We start from the raw sequence: 27760 nt of genomic DNA, 5'->3' as shown, positions 1-27760 counted from the left end.
CCTGATGACTGCCATTTCTTAATTACATTCCGAACAGAGGATATTGACATCTGAAAACGCTTTGCTATCTTCTTATAGCCTTCTCCAGTTTGTGAGCGTCAACTATTTTCAGTTTCAGTTTTCTAGACAACTGCTTAGAAGAACCCATGGTGCTGATTGTTGGGGCAAGGTCAGATGAGTCTGGGCATTTAAAACCTTTGAGATTGACATCACCTGGTCTTCCCAGACGATGATTGAGAACAATCCATGACACTGGCAGGTCTCAGCTTTGCAAAGGGGGTAGTGCATGCTATAAATTCTGCAGGTTGCCCAAACTTTTGTAGACGCCATTTTTTTGTTTTCTGTTATTTTGAAAGTGTAAATGATGGAAATAAAATCTAACTTTTGTTGACATATTATAAGAATGTCTAATCTGTAATTTGATGCCTTTTGGAGATTTTTCCATCTTTCCTTGGCTTCTTTATGCACATTAATACAAATTTTTAGCTGGGGTGCCCAAACTTTTGATCCCCACTGTATATGCATTGTGGAAAATTAATCTTTAAGTTCACAACAGAGGCATAGAAGGCAGAATATTGACAAACAGCAGTTTTGTCTAAACAGTTACAAACTGACTTCAGAGTGTTTGCTAGTGAATTACTTCATGCTATACACAGCATAGAGATCAGCAATATTTTTTTTTAAAGCTCTTTTGATGCTTGTTAAAAAAAATAAATGCTTTAATGTGGACATTCTGGGCACAGGTGCACTTTAACTTTTAAAGTAGAACTAAAAGGAAAAACTTTTTTTTTGTTGGAAAATGGGAGGGTTATAACTCCTGTCAGTTTTTTGCCATCTGTGTCCTATTAGGGAGATTTCCCTTCAATTCCTGTCACAGCCAAAACAGGAAGTGGAAGGAAATCCTAAAATTATGGAATGGTCACCAGGATCGCCGAAGCTAGTGTCCCCATTTGAAGATATTCCTACTCTGGTGACATCCCAAAATTTGGATTTTTTTTTTGGTGGTAATGGTAAACTGGAAAAATACAAAGGTGAAATCTTCCTAACAGGGAGCAAGACCACAATAAAAATCTAACAGGACAATATCTTGGCATAAAATTTACATCTCCAGGCACAAACATCTTCAAGGCTAATTATTCTGACCTATTTACCAAAATTTCTGAACTATGTAAAGACTTATCAAATTCTACAATTTCTTGAGCTGAAAGAATAATTCTCATCAAAATGTTCAGCTTGGCTTACATAGTCTACTTGTTCCACACACCACCAATCCCTGTCCTCTCGTCTTATATCAAAGCCCTTCAAAACCTTTCTGATGACTTTATTTGGGAGAACAAAAAAGCATAAGTGCACAAACTGTCCCCATATGATCCTAAATCCCTAAATCTCAAGCAAGAATGGGTGCTTCAGATTTGATCAGATATTATAAAGCTTCACTTCTGGACCAAATGCAACATTAATGGTCTCCTTCCTCAGATAAATGCTGAGTTCAAATAGAAAAGCAAGCTGTCTCCATAAATCTACAGGCCTTACTAGTCAACATATTAATGACCCACAAAGCAAATGGATATCATCTGGACAGTGTTATTACTGCACTACGTACGTGGGTATCTTTTCTTAGTGTTAGTAAATGTGTTTCTTCTACTTTTACCTACAGGTAAGCTTATAATAAAGCTTATGTGTAGGTAAAATGAATATCTCCTAAATGTGCATTGTTCAGGAGATATTCCAGTGAGCAGCAGCCAGTGACGTCACGTCAATCTTTGGAAGACATAACCTCCACTTAATCCATTACCAATAAAGATTTTTTTTTTTAGAAATATCTCAGGATTTGACATGTGCCATTATCTATACCGCTTGAAAGCAATCCACTCAAACTCTCTTACTCTTTATATATGTCCGCCAAACCCAATCAGAGAGGGATCTCCCTCATCTATGCTTCCATTTGCAGACTAATACTAGACAAAACTCCCAGCAATGCTCAAATGGGAACATGACTTGGGGATCTCCTTAGATACCCAGCAATGGGCACAATGTCATTCAGTGGTCTAAGAAAGCCCCTACACGCTTATCCCATTGGGAAACAATAAAAAAATGATTACATATATGGTATTTTACTCTTCATCACTTAGCAGCTGGCTTCCCTTGGCAGCATTCTCCATTGTGCTGGAGAAATTGGGGACATATAGTTTTTTTTAGTCTATATTTGGTGGCGATGTCCAAAAATATTACTCTTCTGGAATTACATTTTCCCATTTATATCATCAGTATCCATGTTTTTCCTACCCCAGATCCTGCCTTGGCCCTTTTTGGAAAAGGCCTTGATCACTACACACCACCTCCAAGAACTTTTCTTACACATGCTCTGATTGCAGCCATACTTGCTATAACAAGATCTTGAAAGCAAACTGCAGCTCCTTTATTGTCTTCTGTCAAGAAATTCTAAATACACATGCTGCCTTTGAGAAATTGTTTACCAACATAATAGGCTTAGTTCATAAGTTTCAAAAAGACTGGGTCTATTAGCTTAATGGTAAATTATCTATTATTGTTTATTGAATTCGATTGTCATATCTGTTGTATACAGAACGTGTTCATACCTTATCCTTTAAGTGCCTTTATCCTCGACAGTCTGATTGTAATATTTAACAGCTTGCTCAAGTTGCGACCTTCACAAGGTTTTGTATTCCCTTATAATTTCCTATTTTTAGTTTTTTTTTCCCATTTCCTCCTTTATCTTCCATCAGTTAATCTTTCTGGACAGATTTTTCATAGTTATGGGAAGTGTAGTCCTCAACTCTAGACCATTACGCAGGTCTCACAAAACCTATTCTTTACAACAGGGGTGCTCAACCTTTTGAAGACCGAAGGCCACTTAAGTGATCTGGTGACCAGTCGTGGGCCACATAGAAATTAAATGGTTTCGAATTTCGATTTTATTTATTTATTTTCAATAGCATAATGAACATTTCCCTTCTACAGCCGCAGAATGCTGGCGGGAGGGAGAGGAGGAGAAGGCGACTTTCAGCGGTTGCAGGAGGAAAATAGAGCGCATCAGTTCCTATAAATGCTGCCCTCACCGCCCCTCCTGTCCAAGTGTAGAGCAGAATATGATAGGGAGGCTGCACAGGCCCCCTGCAGCATGGGTTAGGTTCGCCATTGTGACCCCAAAAGCTACACCAGTGGTTAGGAGAGTGTAGTAAAAACATCTCAACTATGGGGTTTTACCGCCGCCCAAACGGCAAATGTAACCAAGAGTTTATTGTCCTGAGCCCTCTATAAGGCTGCTTTCAAACGGATGCACTGTGGTTTAACCCTACCGCAGTGCACCTGTGGTGCATCTTCTGAAAGTGGAAACAAAGGAAGAAAATTCCTTCCTAGACAGAAAGGCCAGACAAATGAAAGGATTTAGAGTAACCTGGAACACACTGCCCCCGGAGAGAGATATTACAAGGTGAGCTATAGCCAGGTTCCACACTGCCTGATAAGGGAGTTTGGGAACCTTCTCCTCCATTTTGCCCCTTCCTCTGCCATCAGACATGGTCTACTGACAATAGGTTTAGACTCCAGTTATGATAATCAGTCCAAAGTCAGCTGAGAGGAGCAAGTGCAAAACGCCTGTGTAACTGTGTACTCAAAACAGATAGGGAGAGGCTGTACACTGGAATAAAATTTCCGCTTCCAGTACCAAAGACCCACCTCCCTAACAGGCAAACAGAACTGTGTTGTTTATAACTGTAAAACTGTTCAAAAACTTTCCCAATACTTCCAAAGTCCAATATGTGTCCAGGAGCACCTGTCCAATGAGCACATGGAGAAGAGGAGATAAAAAATGTGCACATCCCAACTGCCAGAGAGAGAGAGAAACAGATATAGGTGGGGCGGAGCACTCTTCTAACCGCCAGATTGTTCGGGTCCACCCATAAACTCCATTGCTGCCCTGTAGGGCTCGGGACAGGAACAAGCAAGCAATGTGTAAAAAAAAAAAAAAAAAATGCACAGAATGGTCCTGCAGGTATAGGGAAGAAAAAAACATTAAATGTCTTGGCAGGGGCAGGAAGGGAAGACATAAGGAGACAAGAGGGATACTACAATAGATTAGGTAGGTCCCCATATTACAGCTTTTTGGTAAATGAAAAATTTGACTTGTGAAAGATTGCGTGGTCAGATTGTAACAAGTACAATGACACTTACAGCTATCTTAAATGTTTATTTGTGCCATGCAGCTGGCTCTGCAATGTGGCACTGGCCCCCAAAACTATGCAGGCACCATCAAACAGGAGGTCAATCAGTCACAGCTCAAGGAACCCCTAGCAGACTGAAAATAAACAAATTAAAATTTTAGAAACCCTCTAGAGAAACCCTAGCAACAAATGAGTGCAGAGACCGTGAACATTTCTTGCTAGGGAGTTTATAGCTATCAGGTGGCAGTATCACTTTGCCCTGGATGGGAAAGGAGACAATGTCTAAGGCCAAAGCAAAAAAAACCCCATTTCCAAATGTCAGAATTCTTATTTTTAACTATCACCTCCTATTTATGCTCGTTTTACAATAAGGTAACATGTACTTTCCACATTACTATAACCTCTAGAACTGAAGTTCTTCTTGGGACAGTGTTCATCCCTGATAAATTCCCTTTTTTCCCCATGTTTTTTTTTTATTTAAATAGACAAATATAAAACATAACATTGTGTATATCAAACAACTATCAGATCAGGAGAAATTGAATACAAGCAGTTGAGGTTGGAAACTAAGATGTGAACAGCGCAGAGCCTGAAGTGGATGCCATCAGCGCTTAGCAGCAGGACTACCAGTAATTAAAGTGAAATTAAAGGGTTTTTTTTGTTTGTTTTTTTTTTTTTTTAAATAACAAACGTCATACTTACCTGCTTGCTTTGTGCAATGGTTTTGCAGCAGCAGGATTACCAGTAATTAAAGTGAAATTAAAGTTTTTTTTTTAAATAACAAACATGTCATACTTACCTGCTTGCTCTGTGCAATGGTTTTGTGCAAAGCAGCCCCGATCCTCCTCTTCTCAGGTCCCCTGCTGGAGCTCCTGGCCTCTGCCCCCTGCCGAGTGCCCCTAGAGCAAGCGGCTTTCTCTGAGGGCACTCGTGCATGCTCACTCCTGAGCTTCGCTATGTGTCTCTATAAGACACACACAGAGTGCGGCTCACTCCTCGTTGCCTGTGCTTATCAGCAGTGGGAGACTATGGCGCCCGCTACCGTGTCTCAGCCAATGAGAAGAGAGAGAGACCTGGGAGAGCCAAGACTCCCATGCACAGCACCGGATAGAGAAAGAGCTTGGGTAAGTACTAGGGGGGCTGTGGGGGGGAGCAGCACACAGGCTTTTTTACCTTCACACATAGAAAGATGATTCAGCCTTTACAATCACTTTAACGGTCTGCTTCCAAAAAAATGATAATATTTTGGATAGATACCAGCAATTTTAATTTTTTACCAACTTCTTACATCTTTTTTCGTATTTCAACACCTCTCTCCACCCCATTTCTAAGGTCTACCCCTATTACTTCTTTTTGGTCAATATTTATCACAAGAGGCTTCCAGAAAATGGTCACAGTTGAAATGTAATGCTACAACAATCTACTATTTCAAGTATATGCAAAACAATGGATAAACCACAGCAGTGGTTTAGATCCTGTTAGAAGGACATGTCTGACATGGTTTGACAAAATAGTCACAGCCAGAAGGGGGGGAAGGGAAAGGCCAAAGCCAGGCCTCAGAAAAAGGTCAAAGTTCAACAGGGCTCTTTGCTTGCAAGAGCAGCAGCAAAATATGCTTTCTTGAGTCTGTATTGCAGGAAAGAGTACAGAATGCAAAATGCTCTACCAAGTGGAAGACCTCCACAGTCCCACAATTTTACTTCCTTCCATGATAAAACTGGTTGGGAATGGGAATAATGGCACCCAGCAACCAATAAAAATGAGACAGCTCCCAATGCTCAGCCCATCTGGCATACCCTCTAAGTGTATGTTCACAGACAGGACAAGCAAAGAGGTGTTGACAGTGGCTCTGTACCTGGGAAGCACTCCACAGTCAAAGTAACCTGAACAGAGTCTAAAAAGCAACCCACTTGGAACCCAATGACTGCAGGCCAATGCCAGGCTAGCCCACAGGGTCTGGACATGGTTTGATCCACTGCTAGGCTGAGAACGATGCCTGGGAGCTAAAAATCAGAGGGCATACCTCCAGCAGCAGGTGTGGAGAAGAGTCTTAACTGAAGTTAAAATTGAAGAAGAATAAAGTACTAGTAAATTAATAGGTTAGTCTTTAGAACACCATCCTCCTATGTCCAGTGGTCCTGTAGGCGGCAGTAAAACCCGAAGGTTTAACAGTTCCTGAATGTTTCTAGTAATCTGTCAAATGTCAAAAGAATAAACAAGTTATTTATCACATACCTTTTCTTTTGAATGGATAAATGTCTCCAAAACAAATGATGTGCTAAGCTGAAAGAAATAACAAAAGAACAACAGAAAATAAATAAAACAATGGTCACACAGGCAAAATGTAGTTTTATCTTGCACTGGGTAAAGGATTACACTTTTTTTTAACCACGTGGTCACCAGCACCTTTAAGAAACAGCAGCTTGTAGACGGGGATTTTATTTGTAGAGCAGGTGATGGGCTTTCATGTGGAAGTGATTCAGGCAGCTGAAAAGCCATCTGATCACTTCCTCAGCCCATGAAAGATACGGACCCCTGATGTCTCAGCATGCTATCACATAGAGGACTATTGGTCCCCCAATGTGATGGAAATAATGTAGCTAGAAAAAAAAAACCAAATAAAACATTTTTAATGTCTCCTGTCCACAAGAACATAAAATGCATGAAGCAGGTTCCCTTATGTATGAAAACAACAATTGCGATACACATCACCGCAAAGGTCAGAGCAATAATTCTAAAATTATTATTCACAGTTTAACTGATGACCTGTAAGTGCTATTAAAGCAGCGCCTATGGACAATTTCAAGTACCAAAGTTTGTCGCTGGTTAACAGGCATGTGCAATTTTAAGGCGTAACCTGTTGGGTATCTATTCACTTATCGAAACATCGCCGTTTATTTATTCATTTACTTATACAAAAAATGGGAAATGTTTTGTGTTTATGTGCACTAAAATTAACTTAAGTATTTGTGTTACAAAAAAATTTGCATTGATAAATATGCGAAAATATCATTGACATAAAATGTGCAACTACCAATATTTTATTCTCCATGGTCTTTGCTTTCAGAAAACACATGCTGTTTAGAGGGCCTAACTAATCTTTAGGCCTAAAGTGAGCATTTCAATTGTGTAAAAACTTAAAATATGGCTCTCGTAGAAAAGTGTTCAAAAAGCTGTTACAATAACAATTTTGTAATTTGGTGTTAATGCCTTCAGTCTGTTGTCCCCTCTAATTTTATAACATGACAAAAAATAAACTGTTTCTTCATTGTAAAAATGGCAATAGGAGGATTTCTGAAAACTGTACATAGAAAGCCTTGCTTCGTGTGACTGGTTCAATGCTTCTGAAAGGGGTTCAGCATGGCAACTGCAAACTGCACAATGACGAGACAGCCACAGACTCTATGCTTCCCTCAAAAAAACTTCTTAAAAGCACTGATATACTGCATGGATCAGGTAATTAATAATTGCATGTACGCCCTTCTCACTTTGTACTCAGTAGGGTGGGTAGGACTTTGGAATGCTTTTGTCACTATTGAACAAGCATGAACAGGTCAGAGTGCCAAAATATTTGCAATGTTAAGAAAACTCCTAGAGAGAATTGGCTTATCTCTATTTTAAGGTTGAAGAATCTGGTACAATTAAACCTGCAGATATTGCCTTTTACCTTGGCTGTCATTAAAGACACTGCTTTAGGATCTGGTAAGGTGCTGGGAATACTGCTGCACAGCTGCCACATAAACCTATGAAACACAAGGTGATGTTATTTCACTCCTTTGCAGCAGGAAAAATCTGTCTTTTAAAAAAAACAAAAAAAAAAAACACACACACACACCCTTACCCAAAATATGTGTGTTCAAAAATGTTTTTGTCCTGTAGAAATTGCATGTTGTCATGCCAGATCCACTGTTAAAACAAAACACACATTTTATTACTGATGTTACAAATCTGTTTATGTAAATGAAGCTGCTATTGGTTTGAAACAAAAGGTTATGCAGAAAGATTGGAGTTTAATAACCTGTATTGTCTAAATTAGAGGCAACCTTGATAGCTTAACGTAACCAATAAAGCATTAACAACTTAAACTTCAATCTTTCTGCATTAGTCGGTGGCTAATGTAGTACAAGACCCTACCACTAACATATTGTTACACAAAGCTACTGTTGTCATTCAGTGAAACAAGAGGGAAATGTGCAACTACCAAGAATGTTAACAGACAACCGAAAAGTATACCAAAAGAAAACAGATGTATAGCTTGATGTTCTTACAGGGGAACTCAAGCCAATGTAGCTGGAATGAAATGGAAAGAGTGAACAAATCATGTATTTTTTTTAACATAGCTATGAGCATCCATTTTCTAAGTTCAGTACCATATTCATCTGCTGCTAAATCTCCTGCCCCTGTATGCCACCAATCAAATCAAAGAAAGCAGTGGCAAGCATATTCTATGAGCAAGAAAAAGGAGATTGTAGATGAAGTACATGAAACATAATTGAAACTGACAAGAGAATAATGGCAGGTTTATTTAGAAGAAACAGATTTTATTTTCATTTTTAGGCAGAAACCAACTAAATCAAATAAAAACTCTAGGGCATACATTGGAGCTATTCCAGTTTAATTCAATCCTTAAAAGTGACAGCATACACTGGCAGTTTACTGGTAGTGTAAGTCTTAAGCAGGGCATACACATTACCAGCGTTTTAAAAAAACCCCCAAAAAACTCACAGATCCCTACATCAATACAAGCAATGCAGTGATCTCCCCTGCTGCTCTACTGTATTCTGACTCTCCCAAACCTGGGAGAAATAAAAAAAAAAGTACATAAAAAAGTCCCAAACCCGGGAGAAAGGGAAACAAAATAAAAATGTACATACATACATACATACATATATATATATATACAAGCACTCAGCCATCCAATCTTATGTTGCTTGAACACAATGGTATAGTAATTCCACAGTTATGAGATATATACCTCTAGGAGTTCTGAAGAAACATCAAACTTCACCTCCTTGCTGGACTCCTCCTCTGGCTCCACACGTTTATAAAACAACATGTAAGCGCTGTGAGTCTATGAAAGCAAGATTATTCTGTATTACCAGTTCCAATTATTTTAGGCATCATTTCACTGTATTTAATGTTAATGTTTTTCATGAACATGTACCTTTTCAAAAGAGAAGTCCATAAACTTATCAGTTACAGAGTCATATGTTTTTGTCTGAAGGGAGAAGAAAAAGAAAATGCAATGAACAACATCACAATGTGAAATATATAAGACCACATGACATTTAAATTTAACATACAGCACTTCGACAATGACTGCCTAACCTTTGCCATACTTGCTTTGCAACTAAAAAGTGTATCGAAAAACAGGATTTTCTTCGTTACTCAACATAAAATCCCTTTCTCTGAGTTGACGGACACAGCTCCTTTTATTCTCAAACATGGGGTTATATAGCCACCTACAGGAGCAGGACACTAGGCAGAAAAACTACTTAGCACTGCCTATGGGAAGTCCTAGCTGGTACAAACTCCCTTTCTGCTATAGGCAATCCAGTTAGTTACAAACAGTGATAGAAGCAAAACTCCAATAGTGGGGTGGGTGCTTTGACCATCAATTAACTCAGAGAAAGGGAATTTATGGTAACAAAAAAAAAATATCCTGTTTTCTCTTCCGTTTATTGACGGACACAGCTCTTCTTATTCTTGACAATAGGGACATCCCAAAACAGTACCTCAAAGGAGGGGTGGGCAAAAATGAAATAAACTGGAGAAACCAGGCAACAAGCCAACCACCCAAACAACCCTTAAAGGGGTAAACAAGAAGCTGAAAAAGCAGCCGGCAACCTTACAGCCAACAAGCATCAATTGAGCGTGCTGTAACAAGCAAGGAAGGAAGGAGCCTGGACCCATAACAGTGTACGCCTGAACAGCATCAGCCAGAGCCAGCAGAAAATCGTGGTATAGAAAGCCGCCTGGCCATCCCAGAGGCCAGCCATGAGCTCCAAAAGAACAAAGCAACCTCGGCAAAAAACTGTAGTGGACAGGCACCACGAACCGCCTAATCCAAATCCAGGAAGTGTAACGCAACCTCCTAAGATGCAACAGGCACAAACACAAGAAGTATAGGACAAAGTCCACACTTAGGTGAAAATCCGACACCACCTTAGACAGAAATGAGGGACACCTAAGTCATGTGTACAAATAGAAACACTAGAAAATAACACTGCCAGCTCAGGCAGCTGCCCAGAAGCTATGGTGACAATACACTGAAAAAGAGTAAGCAGGGGAATGTCCCAAATACTCTCCAAAGTGAGAGTTGTAGAGAACAAAAAGAACCAATGCAAGTCCCCTGGTGTTAACAGGGAGCGAACGTGGGATGCCAAAAGACGAACTCCTTGACCAAAGCCTTGACCAAAGGTGCAAGCAGGAAGAACATGGCCAAGTGACGCTGTAAAAAGACAGTGAGGCAGAAACTAGACCTGTAAGGGGGCAGGCATCCATCACGACCACTGTCCAATGGAGGGAAAAATGAACTTCCCAGCTTACAGGGCAGTGGACCGGATCACCAAAGAAAGGGGGGCCCTCATTGACCATTCCAGATGAATCTGGTCCTCTGAGGTGGTTGTAGATTAGTCCCATACAGAAAAGATTTCCTTCAGCGGAACTCTCATATGGAACAGCGCGCATGTAGGACCACCGCAAAGGTGGCCGCTATAGACCCAGACCCTGCAAGAGAGACTGCAGAGAAGATCGCTTGCAGGACAAAAACAGGAGGACCTCAGTCTGAAGCTTGTGGACTTTCTCTGCTAGGAGAAAAATGTTTGCCTGCTCTGAATGGAGAATCAGACCCAGACGCTCCCACCTCCTGGACGGAGCAGATCCCAAGAGGTTCAGGACCCATCCAAAGTCCTGCAGGAAGTGCATCATGATCCTCAGGAGTCCGTCTGCGCAGCCTGGGAGTCCGTCAGCGCAGCCTGGGAGCCCGTCCCAGAAGCAGGCTGTCAAATAACCAGTCACGTCAATCATCTGTTGTTTCAGCAATGCCAGGACTGGGGCCAGCATCATGGAGGACACCTGGGATGTTGAGGCCAGCCTGGTGGGAAAAGCCACAAAATTATAGCATGCATCTCCAACGCAAATCGAAGAAACCACTGAAGGCCTTCGCCCATGTGAACATGCAGGTATGTGTCTTACATGTCAATGGATGCTAGCAAACTTCCCTGAAGAAGAGAGACCATCACCAAACGGATGAACTTCAGCTTGAACCCTGACCCTGCATAAGGCATATTAGGGCCTCCCGGATCAGGACTGTGGAAATCCTGTTCATTTCTGGGACCATAAACAGATTGGAGCAAGACCTCCAGAGCTGTGCCAGCTTACATACAAAGACATATAGTCCCTGGGGAAGCAGGTCCTGCACTGCGCTGTACTAGGCCCAAAGGCATAATGACAGAAGATGACAACTTGGAACAAATGTCTCTGGTGGACAAAAAACAAACTCTATATCATGTATGGACACAATCAGTTTGTGGACTTGGAAAGAAGGGAGGGGTCTACCAGCTCAAGAACCAGCCAAGGCGATTCCCTACCCTGGAAAAGGGTGGGGCAAAACTTAATTCTCAGGTGGACTTTTCCATGGAGTTGTGGGTCCAGGAGCACTTAGCACCATCCGCGGGTATCTTGAAAGGCCAGTGAGAGAAAGGTACTCTTGCCAACAGTGAGGTGCTCGACGGCAACCATGCAGTACCGAGGAGACAATGTCTCTGAAAAGGCAGGTGAGTCAGGGGCCATGTAGATGGCTGGTCAGTCACTTTCTGAATATCTTGTCTAGAACAAATATGAAGCAAATAAAATCAGTTCTCTTAACCCAGGGGTCTGCAACCTTTAAGACATAAAGAGCCACTTGGACCCGTTTCCGAGAGGGAAAAAAAGACTGGGAGCCGCAAAACCATTGCAACATTTAAAACAAATCCGACACTGCATATATTGCAAAAAGCGCTCTGGTCATGAAGGGGGTTTAAGGGCCCAGTAAGCAAAGGGTTAATCAGGGCCACAGTGTATCATCATAATCACAATCATAGCCTTAGGTCAGTGGTGGGCAACCTTTTTTTTCAACTGAGCCAAATCTCGCCAAAACCACGATTGAAATTTATTTTGAGAGCCACATTTTTAAAACTGAAAATACATCCCCCATATAGTAATTCATCCCCCATATAGTAATTCATCCCCCACAGTAATTCATCCCCCATATAGTAATTCATCCCCCATATAGTAATTCATCCCCCCTATAGTAATTCATTCCCCATATTGTGTCAATTCACTTACCTTTGCTCCGCGCGTTCCTCTCGCCGTGTTCCCGCGCCGTTCCGGTCTTCAGGGCGGACTGTGAGAGGAGAGGAGTTCATCACGCTACCCCGCCTACATCCTGACAGCCAATGTTTGCCACGCTCCGCGGGCCGGATTAAAAGGTCCGCCGGGCCGTAGTTTGCCCATTGCTGGGCTAGCTGCAGAGTCCTGACTTTTGTGGCGGCCGCCCGAGAGGAGGGAGGGGAGCGGGCGCCCGGCACACAGAAGAGCCTATTGCCTGTCACCTAGTGGGCAGTGTGCTCCGGAGCCGCAGCCAAGGTGAAAAAGAGCCGCATGCGGCTCTGGAGCTGCGGGTTGCCGACACCCGTCTTAACCTGTATAATTTATCCACATCTACGTACTTAACTTATTAGATTCACACAACAGCCAGCCAAACAGCATTTTAAGAATGAGGTCATCAAAGTCAGCCTACATATTTCTTGGAGTAAACATTTTTTTTTTGTTTTTTCAAAAAGGACAATATGCAGTAATGCACAGCAACCAAAGACAAACAACAATATGCAGTAAACCATAACAATCATCTTTTAATCTTCTCAGCTCTAAAATGATGCTTGCTGTGTTACTACACCATCTTTGTAAAGTCTGAATAAATAAGCTTGCTAGCTGTGAGAGTTACAGCACTTGGATTAGTTACATTTCTACTTTACGGATATGAAATTAACTTACTGTCATTTCACCCCCAAAACATTCAGAAGCAAGCTGAGCTGAATCAAATGGCTTCACTTCGGCATCATTGAAAAGATACCTGAGAAATGGAATACGTTACCACCACAAGGTCATGTAAAGCATAACAGTTAATTTTTGTAAAATATCTACACTAGTACGCCCATCAAACACTCCCTGCCACACTTGAACCTGCCTCCTGGTCTGTAACATCAGACTTGGAGAAAGATGTAGGCTCCCATCAATACTGAATGAGGACAAAGTACTTCCCCCAGCCCTGTAAGATCCAGTGTTTATCTCTTGGCAAGAGTCATCAGACTGCATGGTAAGGATTGCTGCAAATAGGATGCCTTTTCTAGGAGCAAAACAAAAATTATGGGGGCCTAAACAGTCACCCAAGGCTAATGCACTTTTGTAATGACAGTGCCTTTTTAATAGGTATTAAACATGAATGGTTTGCCATTGTCTACACTATATAATCAAAGTCACTTCCTAAAGCCAAAACTATAGTTTTAAGTGTGCACTGGATAAATTGCACCACCCTCAAGTTTATTTATGGCACGTCAAGAACATTAGTAGCTCTGATTTGTGTCTCTCCTCCTCCTCCTCCAGAAAACAAATGATAAACATGGCACTCTATTGCTAATTGAATTGTTTAATGTACATTATGGGGCTTTTGTGTAGCTGACCTTTCACATCAGTTTTTCAAAACATAAAAGAGTGATGCCTGGAAGACCAGGTGGTCCATTTGCCCCCTACGATTATTTAATAACCAGTCTGTGGACAGATCTATGTACATGTCAAGGATATATAAACTCAGTGCCCACCGACTCACTAACCATCTGCTATCTTTTTAAAGCACAAACTACTCTTTTGGGTAAATAACATACTCTAAGTTCAGTTCTGAATCATGATCTTAGTATCATATTGATAATACTGTCCTCCTGAACCTATTTAAGATTTCAATCCTGTATTTCCATTTCCCTTCTTTTTCATCCAATTTTGGTTACTCTTCCTGGAAACTCTTATCAATAGTTTTTTTGTACATGAGGTATCCAAAACTTGACAGTACCCCAAAAGAGGTCCACGCTCAAAAAATAAATCAGGAAGAACCAAGAAAAAGAAAATTGTAATTCTGGCCTCATCTTCAAAAATGACAAGACGCTGAGGGAGTATAATAATGGAAATCTTTCACCCAATTAGACTAGCAAGATGGTTCCTGGTCCCATTCAATCAACTACTACTACAAAAGGAAATGTGGTGAAACCTAGGAGAAGCTAATTCAGATGTGCACACTTTAGGTATCTGTTTTCATGACATCTCTTATCTGTCCCAACACAGTACCTCTCCAATACATGATCTATATAATAAATTGTCCCACACTTTATTTACTAACACATACTGTAGGTGAATGCCACGAGGGCAAGTTTGCATGGAAAAAAAGCTAGAACGTACCACTTATTATTTTTATAAGCATGGGGATTCACAATGTCCCTGATGAAGCTGTAGTAGTGTCCACCGTCAGCAGTACCGGTATGAACAGTGACCCCTATTAAGTCGTACTCGTAGCTCTCAGTCTCTTTCACTTCCTCCCCCTCTTCTTTAAAACCTAAAAAAGTAAAAGTAACAAATATGTCAGTGTGAAAGGTTACAGTTAAGAGGGTGGCTTTCCAACCTTAAACGGGTATAGGTATAACTAGTACTTTATGTGCCAAAGATCACCAAAGTGGGCCACTAAAGAAGGCATTATTTGCATTTATGCACTGGTGTATTATAAGGGAAAAGATCTATACTATACCACTATTATCTATGTTTAATGTATCAAAACAAGACCATTACCAAAAGCTCAGTCATTCTACCACACAGCATTCACATACAAAAACATTTTTAAGGCTCCATGCACACTAGCAGTTTTTTTAAAACTTCTAGAAGCTATTAGCATATTTTTTCTACTCCTGGAAGCTAAACAGTTTTATCCTATGTGTCCATGCACACTACTTTAGGCTATTAGCAGGAAAAAAATGTTTTTGTAGTTTTTTTTTTAGCACCTTTCCAGCGGAAAAACATGCTAAAATGCTCCTAAACGCTAATAAAATGCTCCGAACCGCTTTTTTCTTTTTCCCCTCTATGTGTACTATAAAAATGCTAATAAAATAACGCTCCTAAACGCTTCTGAACGCTACTAAAAAACTGCAATTTTTTCATCCAGCGATTTTTTAGTTAAAAAAAAAACACCAGTGTGCAAGGAGCCCAAGCATACATGTATGTGACCATTATTACTTACAAAAAAAAAGCCATCTTATGTGTTAGAAGTGCAGAAATAGTGACTTGGGACTTTTACGACAGAGGTGAAGCATAAACCTATCGTGGTGCTACACTGTAGTACACAAATATGAGCTTTCTGGGCGATTTATGAAAATTGGGGATTTCATCTGTAGCATGGAACCATCTGATTTAAGCTAAAGAAATATGACAGGTCAGACCATTACACTCTTTTGTTCCATGTTCATTAATTAACCCTAGAAACAAAGTACATCCAGAACAAAAGTTGGGATAGAATCACTGTCAGGTTGTTACTGGCATCTGTGTAGCCTTTAGTGAGATTACTCTTTATATCTGCCCTGGTGTCCATTATCACTGAAACATAAAATTATATAAAATCCAATTACTACAGTTGTCGCTGGAACATGGGGTAAAGCTAGGGCCTCATCCACACCATACGTGCAGAAAAACAGATGGAAACTGACATGCAGATTTTGCTTGCAGAGGCATCAAATTTACATCAGTTTTCATGTGCTCTGCAATGAGTTATATACACTTTACAGATTCCTGCACAGAAAAAATTTGCATGTGATACTAGTGTTATGGTGAGAGCAGGGCACATAGAAAACACTTGATTGCAATGTGCCCTTGCAGATCGTGTGCAGAAAAACTGACATCTCTGCACCATGGTGTGAATGAGTCCTAAATCTTCCCATAGGGAGAGCTATCCTGGTGTAAATCAGTTAAAAGGGAGATTTCTTCTCTTTGGAGATTTCATCTACTGTTGTGTGGGAAAGGAGGTAAAGGGATATCCACTCAAATAAACAGGCAGCAAGTAAAAGCCCAACAGAGTGTAAAATTAATAGAACCCCCCCCCCCCCCCAAAACAAAAATGTTTCTCTTCAGACATACTTTAAGGCTAACTCAAAGGTGTCAGCACCTGGCATTTAGCAATCAGATAATCACACAATACCTTCTATTCTGTCATTTTTTCCCATTAAAAAATCTTCTGTATAGGGAGTCATATCCAGCCGCAGAGGAAAAGAAAAGTGTGTGTTGACCTTTTCCTTCATCATGGTGACCATGTTAAAAGTGTACCGCATTGTATTAAAGCTTAATATCCTTGGCAATTTCTTAAAACAAGCCCTAAAACGGACAAGAGAGGTAATGTAAAGAGAATATATTACAATATATACAAATAATTGCAAATGTGGTGTAGGAAAAAAAAAAGAAAGATTCTGAACCCTTTCACTAACTTTTCACAGCCTTTTTTTGTACGCGTTAAAACACATTTTAGGCCTGAAATTCAGTTAAACCCCTCACGCATACAGTACACCCAGAAAGAATTCACAGCCCTTAACTTTTGCCACATTGTGTTATGTTACAGCCTTATTCCAAAATGGATTAAATTAATTTTTTTCCTCAACATTCTACAAACAATACCCCATAATGACAACGTGAAACAAGTACGTTTTGAAATCTTTGCAATTTATTAAAAACGGAAAAAACAAACCACATGTACATAAGTATTCACTTTTGCCATGACACTCAAAATTGAGCTTTGGTGCATCCTGTTCCCACTGATCATCCTTGAGATGTTTCCACAACTAGATTGGAGTCCACCTGTGGGCAATTCAGTTGATTGGACATGATTAGAAAAGGCATAAACCTGTCTATACAAGGTCCCACAGTTAACAGTGCATGTCAGAACACAAACCAAACCATGAAGTCCAAGGAATTGTCTGTAGACCTCCGAGACAGAATTGTATCAAGGTACAGATCTGGGAAGGGTACACAAAATTTTCTGCAGCATTGAAGGTCCCAATGAGCACAGTGGTCTCCATCATCCATAAATGGAAGACTTTTGGAACCACCAGGAATCTTCCTAGAGCGGGCCACCTGGCCAAAATGAGTGATCGAGGGAGAAGGGCCTTAGCCAGGGAGGTAACCAAGCACCCGATGGTCACTCTGAAAGAGCTCCAGAGTTCCTCTGTGGAGAGAGGAGAACCTTCTAGAAGATCAACCATCTCTGCAGCACTCCACCAATCAGGCCTGTATGGTAGAGTAGTCAGACGGAAGCCACTCCTCAGTAAAAGGCAAATGGCAGCTCGCAGGGAGTTTGCCAAAACGCACCTGAGGGACTCTCAGACCATGAGAAACAAAAAACTCTCTGGTCTGATGAAATAAAGGATTGAACTCTTTGGCCTGAATGCCAAGCCTCATGTTTGGATGAAACCAGGCACCGCTCACCACCTGGCCAATACCATTCCTACAGTGAAGCATGGTGGTGGCAGCATCATGCTGTGGGGATGTTTTTCAGTGGCAGGAACTGGGAGACTTAACAATGCAGCAGTACTGCGCTCCTAATTAATAAATGTAAATCACCTTCATGTGCTAATTAATTGATGTGTTAAACATGGTGAATGATCAGCTGCTAATTAATAATTGATAATCCAACTAAATTGTGATCACTAAATACACCAAAATTAAAAAATACAATTCATCAAGTGAAAAAAAATCAGAAAAAAACAAAAAATGTGAAATAAATAAAAATTAAATATATACAAATAAAATAGTGAACGTCCCAAAGTTAATTAATGTAATTCAGGTCAGGTAGTCCCTTTCTGTAATTAAATCCAGCAAGCCTTGATATCAATATGCGCTCCCCTCAATATAAGCCCAACTTTGAATTAGGTAAAAACAGCTTTGTGTCCCAATAATAGCAGGATATTTCAACTTCTCTTGTAACAAACAGGATTATAGATGTATTGAACATTGTGAGTGCATAATCTACTGGCTACAAATAAAAGGTATTTTAAAGATAAGGCACTATATTTCTCTTTCACAAGTACGGTACATGGAGAAACAAGGAGTGAAGGAGGAGTAGATTTATAGTCCTAAGCCTACCAGAGGGAGAGATCTATGCATATCTGTCTATATTAAAGGATCAATACATCTAGAGAAGCCTGGTGGATGGAGTATCACATTACATCTATAATCCTGTTTGTTACAAGAGAAGTTGAAATATCCTGCTATTATTGGGACACAAAGCTGTTTTTGCCTAATTCAAAGTTAGGCTTATATTGAGGTGAGCGCATATTGATATCAAGGATTGCTGGATTTAATTACAGAAAGGGACTACCTGACCTGAATTACATTAATTAACTTTGGGACGTTCACTATTTTATTTGTATATATTTAATTTTTATTTATTTCACATTTTTTGTTTTTTCTGATTTTTTTTCACTTGATGACTTGTATTTTTTAATTTTGGAGTATTTAGGGATCACAATTTAGTTGGATTATCAATTATTTATTAGCAGCTGATCATTCCTCATGTTTAACACATCAATTAATTAGCACATGAAGGGGATTTACATTTATTAACTAGGAGCGCGACACTGCTGCATTAAGATTTATTATTGGCACGAGTGTGTGTATAGGAGTGTCAGCAAACCATATTTACACAGAGTATTAATTTATAATTTTATTCATTTTTATTAATAATATCAGTGATATAGTGGCTCACAAGCACTTTATATATAATGAAAACTTGTTCCAACTTCCGGTGCCACATGTAGAGTGAGCACTTAGACTAGCCCTCTTTGCGGACGACATTTTGATCATTTCGTCAAACCCTGGAAGGGACATGTCACATATACACAATGTTTTCACACGTTTTCGTACATGCTCGGGTCTTCGGATTAACTTCGGGAAGAGTGACATTCTCCCTTTTTTTTACGATAGGTCACCACTATGGGCCGAGTCGTCTATAATTCAAGTTGCAGTACATCATCTATCACTTACCTAGGTATCAAAATTGGGAAAACACCCTCCTCCCTCTACCACTTAAATTTCCCTCCGGTGATTTTAAAAATGATAGGAGAGTTGGAGAAATGGATGGGCCTGCCACTTGTTTAAAATGGTGAGCTTTGCTAAACTCCTTTATCCTCTTCAAACCATTCCGCTACTGATCCGCCATGTTGAAATACAGTGGTTACATACAGCTTTAACTAAATTTCTATGGCGCAATCATCGCCCCCCCCCCCCCCTATTTCATTACAAAAATGATGTCTTCCGAGTAGTGAAGGGGGGCCAACTTACCTAATATTAGAGTTTATAATCTGTCATGTTTACTTAGAATATGCATCGATTGGATATCCCAGACCTCCAGATACTCAAATTTTCTCCTGGAATCTCAAATGGTGGGCCCCACAAGCTTTCTGCCATATTACATTGTAAATTGCACTCTCTCCCACCAGCAATAAAGCACAACTCACTACTTAGAGACACCCTGGTGGCCTGGAAAGAAATAAGAGTTAAGCTGGGCCTATCCCCTTGGACTTCCCACTATCTCCCAATTCATGGCAACCCGTCCTTTCCTTTGCCTCAAAAGGAGCTGAAGATGTTTCTTTCTTGCTCTCATATTAGAAAGAGCTACCACCTCCCAGCTCATAATTTTTTACTGGTTCAACAAGCCGTTGATTATATCTCCAGCACATGCCAGAGCAGACCTAAAAGGTTTTGGACGTCCATGACTGAAATTTTGCTGGAGCGCAGAACATTTACGATTTTGGGTATCTATAAACCACTGAACCTTTGTCTGTCCAAGCCCCTCTACTCCTCATCTGCGGCCTCCTGGAACAAGGATCTTATCTTCTCTGATGCACTAAATCAAATTCTGTCAGGATACAACACTACATGTGCGTTTATTTCCAAAGATTTTTGGATAGAACAATTTAAAATAATGCATACAGCCTATGTTCCCCATCTCATGTTTCCGCTTCCTCAGTTTCAAAATAGCTGACCTCTGTGTAAAACTCAAAGACCCACGCTGCTCCACAGGCTGTGGTACTGCCCATTTATCTCTACATTTTGGAAACAATTGGAGATATTCGCTGCTTCTGTCACAGGACACCACCCTACACATGATCTGCTTATACTCATTTTTGGTTACTTCTCTACTACCTGCCCTGATCAAAGCAGACCCCAGTCACTAAATATGCAGTGCAACAAAGCATGGTTAGCCACCTGCTTTATGATTGCGCCGGGTCATTCTCAGAAAGTGGCTATCTTCTTCTCCACCCACAGTCTTGGAGGTCAAGCAAGATTTACTACACCACCTTCGTCGGGAGAAAATTGACTCAGACATGTCATCAAAAGCTTAGATGATGCGGTTCCACAAAAAAATGGGGCCTGTTCATATCCAGGTCTCTTCCCTCTCCAGAGCAGCGCACGTACCTCCAATAGGTCAAATGGGTATCCTCTTTCATCTCCCACTGCATGGATTGTCATCAGGACATCTTCATTTGCTCTATATCCAGACGACTTGGACTCCAAACTACCACCTCTCACTCACTGGAATACTAAAAGGACTACAAAAACGTAACTACATGTTTTTTTTTTCTGCTGTGTCGCAGGGGTTCTCTCTCCCACGGGGAGCTTTCTTTGGTTGGGGTGTCTCCTGGTGGAAGAGAAATCTCTGATTTGGGTCTGACCCTTTACCCCCCTTTCCTTTTTGGTTATGCTAGTTTGTGGTATGGTTTGATATGGTAGATCTACTTCACTCAAGTGTCTTGTGAGTCATGTCCTTTGCTCTATTGCAGTAAAGGTTATTAGAGGTCTGGATGTCGTTTTCCAGATCAGGTAAAAGAGTACGGGTACGTTTCACATATCTCCATCTCATTCCCAGTCACATCTCGCTACTACTGTGAACGGCAAGCATCTTATAGTGGTCATGACCGCTCTAAATGCCTCTATAGGTTCCTGGTATTAGCAGAGGTGATTTAGTGGATCCAACCATTTAGTCTCACCCCCTATGTTTTCTCACCTTGAAACTTATATGACCATTGTGCTTGATTGTTTTATTTTTGTTTGATCAGTGTACCGCTTTTGCGTATGCTGCTGTGGTTTTTGTAAACATATTGAAACCCAAAATAAAATATTATTGAAATCAAAGAACCTGTTCCAAGGCACTCTGGAACTTAGACTTGGGCGACGGTTCAGCTTTCAACAGGACAACAACCCTAAGCACACAGCCCACATAACAAAGGAGTGGCTACGGGCCAACTCTGTGAATGTCCTAGCGTGGACCAGCCAGAGCCCAGGTTTGAACCCAATTGAAAATCTCTGGAGATATCTGAAAATGGCTGTGTGGCTTTGTTTGAAGCTTGAAAGGTACTGCAAACAAAAATGGGAGAAATTGCCCAAAAATAGGTGTGCCAAGCTTGTAGCATCATACTCCAAACGGCTTGAGGCTGTAATTGGTGCTAAAAGTGCTTCAACAAAGTATTGAGCAAAGGCTGTGAATACGTACAGTATGTACGTGTTTTTTTTTTCCATTTTTAATAAATTGAAAATATTTCAAAGCGAACTTCCTTCACGTTGTCATTATGGGGTATTGTTTGTAGAATGTTGAGGGAAAAAAATAAATTTAATCCATTTTGGAATAAGGCTGTAACATAACACAATGTGGCAAAAGTTAAGCGCTGTGAATACTTTCTGGATGCACTGTATATTTCTGAATGCAGGGACTGAATAAAACAGTAGAAGCTGCAATTTGTATGGCACATAGTATTAGCGCAACTGCTTACCCCATGCATATTTTCAGTAAGTGATAATTATACTGCACACATTGCTCCATTTTTTGGTAAAATATAAAAGATGAGCTTGTGTCAAGTAATTAGATATCACAAATATGTCAAGCCTTAAAATTGTGCATGCCGCTAAAGTGGCAACAAACTTCAGTCCCCAACTTTGTCCACTTTAAATGCCTTACATCTCATCAGTTTAAAGTTCTCAATTGAAGAGCTATTGCTCTCACTGCGGCTTGTGCGGCAGTACCAAATATGTATAACGCAATTGCCATTTTTGTACATAGAAACACCTTGCATCACGACTTAATGTTCATATGTTTGTGTTCTAGTGAGTTGGGGGGCTTTAAAAAAAAAATGTTTGTGTATTCTTTATAAATACACACCGTATCTCAGCAGCATGTTGTGTGGCTTAGCCCTGAGCGCTGTGTTGAGGGGGGGAGGGGGGGCTCAGCTGCCAACACTTGCTGGAAGGAGAGTTAGACTTTCTCCTCCCTCCAGCCTGCAGGGGGAAATAGACAGCAGGTACTAAGGAGTGAAGGAAGAGTGTCCTTCCTCTCGTCTCTTGTAATGTGACATCACAAGACCAGAGGAAGAAAGGAAAGAGAAGCTGCTTTCACAAGAAGATCTGAGGGGACTCTGATCGGGACACCTGATGTAAAAAGGGGACTCTGATGGGGACACCGGATGTAAAAAGGGGACTCTGATGGGGACACCTGATGTAAAATTGGGGCTCTAATGGGGACACCTGATGTAAAATTGGGGCTCTAATGGGGACACCTGATGTAAAATTGGGGCTCTAATGGGGACACCTGATGTAAAATTGGGGCTCTGATGGGGACACCTGATGTAAAATTGGGGCTCTGATGGGGACACCTGATGTAAAATTGGGGCTCTGATGGGGACACCTGATGTAAAATTGGGGCTCTGATGGGGACACCTGATGTAAAATTGGGGCTCTGATGGGGACACCTGATGTAAAATTGGGGCTCTGATGGGGACACCTGATGTAAAATTGGGGCTCTGATGGGGACACCTGATGTAAAATTGGGGCTCTAATGGGGACACCTGATGTAAAATTGGGGCTCTAATGGGGACACCTGATGTAAAATTGGGGCTCTAATGGGGACACCTGATGTAAAATTGGGGCTCTAATGGGGACACCTGATGTAAAATTGGGGCTCTAATGGGGACACCTGATGTAGTGTCATTTCATGGGATAATTTACGGGGGCGTTTAGGGGCGGAATTAGAGGTGGGGCAGGGTAGGGGCTGGGCACGGCAACTGGTGGCGAGTAATTCTTAAGGTCTGGCTAGTAACTCAGGACTTGACATTTTGAGCCCTGGTCATGCATAAGGCATATGTTAAAGCTGTTGTAAAGGTATTGCACAAAGCAAATCTCCTCTTCTGGGGTCCCCTGCTGGAGTTCTAGGCTTAAGGTGGCGCACCTGCAGGATCACTCCCTAGTCGGGCTGTGTGCATCCACTGACACAAAGCGTGTGGCTTGGCCCCACCCTCTGCTCCCTCCTCACAGGATTTGATTGACAGCAGCAGGAGTAAACAAAAGCATAGCCCTGGATTGAGGAAGCATTCCGGTAAGTATTTAGGGTAGTGAGGGGGTGATACGATTACTGGGGCATTTTTTACCTAATGTAGGAAATGCAGTAAGGTAAAAAAAATGTCTAGCCTTTAGAACCACTTTAAAGAGCCTGTGCTTTGCACATCTAATATTTCAAGTGCTTTTTGTTAAAACATCCTGAAAGTATAGCTCGTTTCACACAGACCTTTTCTCCGCTCGCACCTTCTTTCCACATTGGGAGCATGTGTACATATTGTCACCTTCCAATGTGTCCTTGATAGTGACTTCATCTAGTGACTCCTAAAGTAAAGACAAACCGTATAGATAATGCACCTTATTCCAAAATAAAGCACAAACAATGTTTTGTTTAAAGCCCTACTGGGGATTTCCCTTAACTCCCTGTTTCATAGATACAAAAGCAAGTGAGAGGAAATCTCACCAAAGGGAGGGAAACATACAGTCACCCATAATAAATGCACCATCAGATTTTGTCTGTATTTTTCCAATGCAAAGTTTTTTTCTCAAATTTCAAGTCCCTCTGACAATAGTCACAAGGACAAATCAAGAGCCTGAATGTCTCCTAGTGGGGAACACAGTCAGCAATAAAAAAAAATGAACAGTGGTTTTAAACCCTCATAACTATCCAAAATAGAAAACAATTTGTGTTCAGATATACTTTACCCAAAAACTAATGTACAAACTCATAAATTATTAATACACTGCTCAAAAAAATTAAAGGAACACTTTGAAAACACAACAGATCTCAATGAGGAAAAATATAATGCTGGATATCTATACTGATATGGACTGGGTAATGTGTTAGGAACACAAGAATGCCCCATTGTTTGATGGAAATGAAAATTATCAACCTACAGAGGACTTAATTCAAAGACAGCCCGAAAATCAAAGTGAAAAAATGATGCGACAGGCTAGTCTATTTTGCTGAAATTTCATTGCAGCAACTCAAAATGGTACTCAGTAGTTTGTATGGCCCCCATATGCATGTATGCATGCCTGACAACGTCGGGGCATGCTCCTAATGAGACGAATGATGGTATCCTGGGGTATTTCCTCCCAGATCTGGACCAGGACAACACTGAGCTCCTGGACAGTCTGAGGTGCAACCTGGCGGCATTGGATGGACTCAAACAGGATATCCCTGAGGTGTTCTATTGGATTTAGGTCAGGCGAGCGTGGGGGCCATTGAATGGTATCAATTCCTTCATCCTCCAGGAAGTGCCTGCATACTCTCGCCACATGAGACCAGGCATTGTCGTGCACCAGGAGGAACCCAGGACCCACTGCGTAGGGTCTGACAATGGGACCAAGGATTTCATCCCGATACCTAATGACAGTCAGGGTGCCATTGTCTAGCCCGTAGAGGTCTGTGCGTCCCTCCATGGATATGCCTCCCCAGACCATCATTGACCCACCACCAAAACAGTCATCCTGTACGATGTTACAGGCAGCATGACGTTCTCCATGGATTCTCCAGACCCTTTCATGTCTGTCACATGTGCTCAGGGTGAACCTGCTGTCATCTGTGAAAAGAACAGGGACCCAGTGGCAGACCTGCCAATTCTGGTGTTCAATGGCAAATGCCAATCGAGCTCTATGGTGCCGGACAGTGAGCACAGGGCCCACCAGAGGATGTTGGGCCCTCAGGCCACCATCATGAAGTCTATGTCTGATTGATCAGAGAAATTCACACCAGTGGCCTGCTGGAGGTCATTCTGTAGGGTTCTGGCAGTGCTCATACCGGTCCTGCTGATGGGTTAAAACCTTCTATGGCCCTGTCTAGCTCTCCTAGAGTAACTGCCATGCTCTTGAGCCTGTGCTGGGAGACACAGCAAACTTTCTGGCAATGGCATGTATTGATGTGCCATCCTGGAGTTGGACTGCCTGTGCAACCTCTGTAGGGTCCAGGTATCGCCTCATGCTACCAGTAGTGGCACTGACCCTAGCCAAATGCAAAACTAGTGAGTCAGAAAAGATGAATAGGGAAAAAAAATGTCAGTGGCCTCCACCTGTAAAGCCATTCTTGTTTTCGGGGTCCTCTCATTGTTGCCCAGCTAGTGCACCTGTTATTAATTTCATTAATATCAAAGCAGCTGAAACTGATTAACAACCCCCTCTGCTACTTAACTGACCAGAACAATACCCCAGGAGTTTAACTGACTTGATGCTATACTCTGATTAAAAAGTGTTCCTTTAACTTTTTTGAGCACTGTACATACTTCTAAAAGTTTATCCTTTACAAATACAAGATTTTCAAGTGTATAAACAAGTAGGTACAGCAGCCTCAATGGATCCATTTAATAACCAGGATAAATGCAATTATAATCTGTATTTGCATCTGATACTTCTTCATGCCTACAATTCTGTTTCACTCATGCTGTGTACCCCAGCTCAATGTAATCCTGTTTCACCATAATAAAATCTCTAGTGTACATGAAAATCCCATTTGTAACCCCCTCATGCAAACTGTAGCACCTTTAAAGGGTTTGGTGAGCCTATTGCCTGAGAGATAAAATGGTCCTCAATGAGAACCACTGTTGTCAATCTTCATACAACACTGGATTTTGCTAGCACTGGAACCACAAAGCAAATCTGACGTGTGATTTGTTTAGAAACACAAAGGAGATTTACAGATTTAAGGTTCGGTATACACAAATGTCAAAATACACTCATGCATGACCTTCATGGTCTTTTAGCGCTCTCTGGCACATGGAGAAGAAAAAAAATGTATTAAGCTTTGAGCGATGTTAAAATGAATATGGACTGGAGCATCTGGTTATAACTGCTGCTACAGTCAAACTCCCCTTCCTCTGTGCATGGATTTAAAATTAAAACTCTTTTAGATAAAAATTGTATAGATAGATATGCAGTATAGGTGTTAGGGTTACAGTCCTACAAAAAATATTATAACTCACAAGTGGCAAAAGGAGGTGGCAGCATATACTGATGTGATACTCACATATATGTTTTTCATATCAGCCACCTGACATCTCACTGTATAGAATTCTTCAGCTGTCTGACTTACATGTTCACAATCCTAGAGCAAAACAGCAAAATTAGCAAATACACCAGCACAAACGGTAACACCAATCTTTGTAACAAAGACGATTTTGTATAAAGATAAACAGATTCACCAAAATTGCAATCTACAGTATTACTTGGTAAATAAGAAATATTTCTGCTTCCATAAATATTTAAATAAATAAAAAACTATTCTTCCTTAAAAAGGGAACATAGCTTCTTTAAGGTTTTCTATAGATAAACGTAACGTAACATAAACGCAAGTTAGAGGCAATATTTGCAATCAGCTACTTGGAGCACCCTCTACGACTAATCCAAAAAATGTCTAATCTTTAAAGTAGAACTAAAGGCAAACATTTTATTTTGGCTAGAGTAAGGGTGGGTTATAACCCCTGTCCGTTTATTTTTTGTCATCCGTGTCCCATTGGGGAGATTTCCCTTCACTTCCTGTCCCACAGCCAAAAACAAGAAGTTAGAAAATCTCTGCAAATGAAGGGAATTCCTTGGGGACCTCCAGATCACCAGAACTAGTATTCCCATTGGAAAAATTCCCCTATATTACATTACTCTTCTGGGGACAACCCAAAATTTGGGGTTTCATTTACTTCCACTTTTGATGATAATGGGAAACAAGACAGATAGAGAGGATGAATCTCCCTAACAGGGATAAAGAAAGTAATAAACACTTAATAGGTGTTCTAATCCAACTCCACGCTGTCCAAAACTAATAAATAGTTTTGCCTTTAGTTATACTTTAATACAATAACAAAAATATGGACTAACCAGCATGTAAAATGCCTAGAGAAAAATAACTAAACGCTGTACATATTAGAATTGCAAATGGGCCAACTAAACATACCCTTTTCTTTTCATTAATTAAAAAAAAGTTAAACTATGTAAAGTTGTAATTTTAGTTTAGATGTAACACATTTATTTTTATGATCAAATACATTTTCCAACCCTTGTTATAATAGATTTAGGAAAAGTTTATAAAAATCTTACCAAAGACACAACATTATTTGTAATGACCCCACCAAATAAACTCTTTACTGTGTTTTTCTGTTGAAAAA

The 27760-nt window shown here is 40.8% G+C and overlaps 1 protein-coding gene across 5 annotated transcripts in view; it reads right to left on the bottom strand.

The window, feature by feature from the left end:
- Window positions 1-27760, bottom strand: part of USP34 (ubiquitin specific peptidase 34) — a 244271-nt gene that overhangs the window by 64547 nt on the left and 151964 nt on the right. For all 5 annotated transcript variants that reach the window (XM_089669184.1, XM_089669187.1, XM_089669185.1 and 2 more), the window contains 11 exons: window positions 27693-27749; window positions 26629-26706; window positions 23857-23951; window positions 16453-16625; window positions 14673-14826; window positions 13221-13299; window positions 9349-9402; window positions 9160-9255; window positions 8026-8090; window positions 7852-7927; window positions 6420-6467 (listed from right to left, as the gene is read on the bottom strand). In XM_089669184.1, coding sequence (XP_089525310.1) covers window positions 6420-6467; window positions 7852-7927; window positions 8026-8090; window positions 9160-9255; window positions 9349-9402; window positions 13221-13299; window positions 14673-14826; window positions 16453-16625; window positions 23857-23951; window positions 26629-26706; window positions 27693-27749 — 975 coding nt within the window. The remainder of the gene's footprint in view (window positions 1-6419; window positions 6468-7851; window positions 7928-8025; window positions 8091-9159; window positions 9256-9348; window positions 9403-13220; window positions 13300-14672; window positions 14827-16452; window positions 16626-23856; window positions 23952-26628; window positions 26707-27692; window positions 27750-27760) is intronic.

The sequence above is a fragment of the Staurois parvus genome, unplaced genomic scaffold (genome assembly GCF_062004578.1).
Source record: "Staurois parvus isolate SC_StPar_1 unplaced genomic scaffold, SC_StPar_1.0 ptg000070l, whole genome shotgun sequence".
NCBI classification, from domain to species: Eukaryota; Metazoa; Chordata; class Amphibia; order Anura; family Ranidae; genus Staurois; species Staurois parvus.
Note: the sequence above shows the minus strand (reverse complement) of the source record. Positions and strands in the feature narration are given on the sequence as shown.